The following is a 5,869-nucleotide window of genomic DNA, read 5'->3' as shown; positions in this document are numbered from 1 at the left end:
ATATATATATATATATATATATATATATACACTCTTTCTTTTTATTCTTTGTAAGCCTAGTACTTTTTCTATCGGTTTCTTTTGCCGAACCGCTAAGTTACGGGGACGTAAACACACCAGCATCGGTTGTCAAGCAATGTTGGGGGACAAACACACACACACACACACACAAACATGTTACAGACATTCTTTCTATGTTCTGTGTTTCCTCTCACTCACACACACTCTTGTACACTCACATATCGTACACACACTATTTCTTATACGACTGTCCGTTATTTCACATTCTTGTATACCTTCTCTTGTACACGAAGGCCTGACTTATCTACTGTGTTAATTTTAGATGTCGCATGCACGCACACACAGGCACAAACAGTTTCACTATGTTAATAAACTTATATCGGTTGTCTGTCCTAATCTGTTCGGATCTATCTTAAAACGGGGGCACCAGTTTTCATTTATGTTTTATGTAGTGTTTTTGGTACCGAAAGACTTTCAAACTTCGTATACTTATCTATTTTGTGTTATAGAACAGAAAAAAAATTTTGTATTCGAATTTATTTCATGTAAAAAATTGTCTTATTTCGATAATTTCTACTAATCACTGACGTCTATTCAGTTGAAAACAGTTAGCGCTGTAACGGTGTATATCGTATTAATCCCCTAACCCTAACCCTAACTAGACTGTTAACCGTAACCCTAACCCTAACCCGAGAATCCGAACTCTAAAATTGTTACACACACAGATACGCACAGCGTAATTTATTATATAAACAATATATGCGTATAAATTACGATTAAACCGGATGAACTATGTCACAGGGAATAACATTTTTATGACCGCCCAGCAGTAACTCTATTCAGCTGAATAGACGTCAGTGATTGGTTGAAATTACAGAAATACGACAACTTTAACATGGAATAACTTGCGATGTACATTTTTTTGTTAAGAAGACTAAGAGTAAAAGATGTTTTATATGACACATTCTACCAGTGTCCCAAGTTTCAAAGTGTTTCGTTAGTGTTTCGTTAAGAAAATACTGGTGCCCCCATTTTAAAATAGATCCATCTGTTCATTTACTGGCACTATAGCTCGTATCTCTCACGACGAGCCTTCTATGTTGTATAATTTGTTTTTTGTGTTCGACCGTGCGACATGGTAAAAAGGAGCCTTTCCCGTCTACGTCGCCATCTCCTTTGGTTCGCTCGGTCGAAGTATTACAGATTCCTAGCCCCGAAATACCGAAATACTAGGCAAGAGTATAAACCACTGACCTGAAGTTTTATTTATTTTTTATTTTTTATTTTTGTTACAACTTGCATTGTTTTAGTTTAAAAAAAAAACTATTTAAAAGATTTATATGTATGAGGCAATGCTTCTTGAAAACCACAGCTGCGCACGCACGCACACACACACACGCACACAGGCATGCGCGTACACCAACACAGAGTTATACAATCAATTACATTGAAATCAAGAGGAGATGTTTTACTTACTGCTTCCAGCTTTGTGAGACATAACGTACTTTTCATTATTTCCACTTTCTCTTCTGGCTTCGAGCCAATGCTCGTTTTCATACTCGATGATAAAGTTCGGGTAACTGAAACTAATATATTACAATTAATAAATTTAATAAACTTAATAATAAAGAAAACTTTTACGACAGTATTTACAATAATCAGTTCTGTTTAATTAAATCAATGAGTTTATCATTTCATCTCTGATATTAATTATTTGATACCCAATTTGTTATTCGTGATAAAGAAAGTAAAAATGACAGGCAGTTTGAGTAAACCAGATCTTGTTAATTTCGCTTCAGTTCGGCTGTGGTCAAAGTTTCACTTGGAAGGGTTAGTGTTGGTCTTGAAAGAATTGCTGCCTCCCAGCAAATTTATTGAAAGGTGGGTGAGAGTTGCAAGTAAGGTCCGAGTGAAAGATTCTGCTCTGAGGATGTTCAAACAGACAGAAGAAAGGCAAACTGGGAGAGACTCCTTGTCTGAATGGTCAAGCTGACCATAGATGATGAGGTGTTTCTCTCTGTAGCCTCCGGAAGCTTCTATTTGACTTCTAATTGTTTTACTTATGATTTCGTTATTTTCCATGTTTCGTTATTTTCCATGTTTCCATGTTTCGTTATTTTCCATGTTTCCATGTTTCGTTATTTTCCATGTTTCCATGTTTCCATGTAATCCCACACAAAATCATCTATACCCTCGTCGATGTTTTGTCAAACCTTATGTTTCATAACGAAAATATTATTATTATCTTTTATTATAAGGCAGGGCGGCAAACTGGCAAAATTTTTAGCATGCCGGACAAAATGCTTAGCAGTATTTTGTCCGTTTATACATCCTGAGTTCAAATTCCGCCGAGGTCGACTTTGCCTTTCCCCCTTTCTGTGGTCGATAAAATAATTACCAGTTTGACACCGGTACCGATGCAATCGACTAACCCCTTACCTCCAACAAATATTCAGGCGTTGTGCCTATAGTAGAAAGGATTATTATTATGGAATTATATTATACAGCAATGAGATATAAAGTATGTCTGTAAACTTTCCTTTTATATATGTACACTGTGAAAGTGTTCAAAAGAACAATTATTAAATGATTAAAGATGTTAATTATGAGTAAGAAGATAATATATACTTCGCATTGAAAGTCACAGTTTGTGGATTCTGAGAGTTAAACGGATTTTTATTGAGTTTATCTTTCTGGAACCACGATGTAGAATTCGTCCCTGTTCCATTGAAAATGAATTCGACATCATCACCATCTTCTTTCTTGAACCGAAATTCCACCTGCAAATAGAAAGTAAACTCGAACCAGTGACAAATCTCAGAGAATGTGGTGGGGAGGCAGAGTTGTAGAAAGAAAAAGGAGACTAGAATGAGATATAAGGAGGGAGTAGGAGGGCGAGAAGGAGATGGAGAGAACAGTGGGGAAAGAGTTAGACTTTGAGAGCAGGAGAAAAAGACTGGAGAAAACGAAAAATAGGAGGAAGAGGAGGGGGAGGGAGAGATATAGAGAGACAGAAAGGAGGAAAATGAGAGGACGAAATGCTATGTCGTGCTAGAAGTGAAAAATTAAGAGAGTGGGAGAGAAAGAGATTGGGTTTAAGAGGAAAACGTGGGTGACTCATGAGACTGAGAATCGGACTACTAACTAATGAGTCATGATTTAGGAGTCTTTCTAAAAGTTTCGTTGCATCTGTGGGAAGTAGAAAACCCTGACAAAGCCAGGACAAAAACAAAAACAAAAGATAAAAATATCAAGAATCAATCTCACATCAATGACACATTGATGTTCTGTGGAGGAATGAAGGGAGACATCAGGACCGGAAGTAAATGAGTTGTGGCATCACCTCAAGAAACGGGGATTTTTGATCAGCCTCTTCCTTGGTCGAGACTCTTAGATGGAGCAGATGACAGAGAGATAGTAGCTTCTGACTAAATGCTGGGATAGTGTACGCGTGTAGGTATGTCCAACAAGTTCTTTTGACCCTGATAGAGTGTAGCTTTTCTGAAGTTCGTCTCGAATTAAAAGCATTTTTACCGTCCCATCTACATATTCGTGAATTTCAACCTAAATTTCATCCTTCCACCTCTTCCTCAAACATTTTTCCTCGCTGACACACAATCTTCTCATAATCTTTCTCTGTCTTCCTCTAACTCATGTCTACTCAACCCTATATACTTACACTTATAACCACTCACCATTCTGATTTTGATCTTAGCAGTTAAAGCCCCTTGTTATTCTACTTCAAAATATGTATTCCTCATCGATCCAACATCAGTTGTGGTTCCATCACTCTCCAAACTTGTCCTTAAATCCCCTTCCTTCTTAGTTCTAATGCTCACAATCCCTCTTAACCCTCACACTCCTACACCAACGCACCGATGACGAGACTGAACCATTCGACATTGTCAACCATTTGCATTAGATTTTTTATAACCTGGAGGTATTCCTGGTCAACACACCGACTCAATTTCCAAACACTTTCGGTTATGTTGCTGTCTATGAAATCCCCATCTCTACGATCTGACGTTTGTCGCGTTATTTTATCGACTCTTGAATGATGACTTCGGCGGAATTTGAACTTGGAAAGTAAATATCCGTAACTAAATACCACTAGCAATTTCCCCAAGACACCTGATGAAGGCTGGAGGGTATATCAGCTGAAACATTGTGTTAACAACAAACAAGATGAGGACAAATATCCGTCAAATGTAAATAATGTAAATAAAGTACATAATTCCTCATCTCGTAAATATAGAAGTGAAAATAATGACCTGACACTCTAAAACCGAGTATAATTCTAGAATCGAGATTTTTGTGGAGGGACAAAAGTAGGTCTCAAAAACTCAACGATAAAATCTCAAAAACTACTAAAAGACTTTAAAAAATATGGCTGCTATTTCTAGCAGATGGAACGACCACATAGAGCTTCAATCGTTATCTTTTCTCTTTAACTTGTTTCATTCATCTCTCTTACATTATGCTCCACCTTTTAATAAAGGACAGAACACGATGGATAATCTAGTTATACACATATCGTGTATGAAAATAAGCCAGGGTATTAAAACTGGATCCTGTTTCTCACTAAAGATAAACTGCAAGAACAAAATGGAGAGTACCAAGGACACCATTGCAATATTGTCAGAAAAAAGGTAAAAAGCCAAATACGCACAAAAGATATCGGATTGACCAAAATGGAGATTGTTTATTAAATGAGAAGGATTTTGGGATTTTTTTTAAAACGGGGGCCACATTTTTCATTAATGTTTTACGTAGTGTTTTTGGTACGGAAAGACTTTCAAACTTCGTATACTTATCTATTTTGTGTTATAGAACAGAAAAATATTTTTGGATTCGAATTTATTTCATGTAAAAAATTGTCTTATTTCGATAATTTCAACCAATCACTGACGTCCATTCAGTCGATATACATTAAGTGCCGACTACATAAACAAACGATTCTTCGTTTTATTTGCTTTTTTCATTTTGAATTTGCTTTAACCCTAATCCTAACCCTAACCCTAACTCTAACCCTAGGGTTAGGGTTAGGGTTAGAGTTAGGGTTAGGGTTAGGGTTAATTGTTTCAGAATCGTTTGTTTATGTAGTCGGCACTTAATGTATATCGGCTGAATGGACGTCAGTGATTGGTTGACATTACAGAAATACGACAACTTTAACATGGAATAATTTATGGATTTCTTTTTTTTTTAAGAAGACTAAGAGAAAAAGATGTTTTATATGACACATTCTACCAGTGATCCAAGTTTCAAAGTGTTTCGTTAATGAAAAATGTGGCCCCCGTTTTAAAAAAGATCCGGATTTTGAAGTTTCAAAAATTCATTACCTTTTCAATGGGCAGTTTGTCCCAGTATAAATAAATAGGAGTTCTTATAAATGAGTCTTTGGTCATCTTAAATACTTTCTGCCTGTTGTTACCTGTATCAGAAATAGATAGAAATCAATAATTTAGATGTAAGTGTACAGACAAGATGTTAACCCTTAAATGGCAAGAATGTGTTTCATGAATGTGTTTAACAAACAGGCAAGAAACAAAGCACATAAGAAAATTGTGATTTACCTACCGTTTCCGGAGAGCAAAATATACGATGAACAGTTGCAAGCATAATCTCTAATTTCTCTGTCGTAAAACGACCGATGCATATAACATGAGCCATTGCAATAGCTAAAATATTCGCACGCATTGTGTAAGATACACCGAAGTGCACAGTCTTCAACAGACGTTGTGTGTTTAGTCGTTTTAATCCGAGAACATAAGCATTTTGATGTAGTGATTTCGCCGAAAAGGACTTTTGTACACGCTGATAACCCAGTTCTCGAAGCCATGAAAAA

The 5,869-nt window shown here is 36.4% G+C and overlaps 1 protein-coding gene across 1 annotated transcript; it reads right to left on the bottom strand.

Annotated features, from left to right (window-relative positions):
• Positions 1-1,435: 1,435 nt before the first annotated feature.
• On the bottom strand, positions 1,436-5,863 carry LOC106880398 (uncharacterized). The gene is made up of 4 exons (XM_014930315.2): positions 5,602-5,863; positions 5,364-5,455; positions 2,650-2,801; positions 1,436-1,607 (listed from the first exon to the last, which is right to left on the bottom strand). The coding sequence occupies exons 1-4, from the start codon at positions 5,861-5,863 to the stop codon at positions 1,490-1,492; spliced, it is 624 nt and encodes a 207-aa protein (XP_014785801.2). The 3' UTR covers positions 1,436-1,489.
• Positions 5,864-5,869: the final 6 nt, after the last annotated feature.

Source organism: Octopus bimaculoides, unplaced genomic scaffold (genome assembly GCF_001194135.2).
Source record: "Octopus bimaculoides isolate UCB-OBI-ISO-001 unplaced genomic scaffold, ASM119413v2 Scaffold_120956, whole genome shotgun sequence".
Taxonomy (NCBI): Eukaryota; Metazoa; Mollusca; class Cephalopoda; order Octopoda; family Octopodidae; genus Octopus; species Octopus bimaculoides.
The sequence above is the reverse complement of the archived record's forward strand: the minus strand, read 5'-3'. Positions and strand labels throughout refer to the sequence as shown.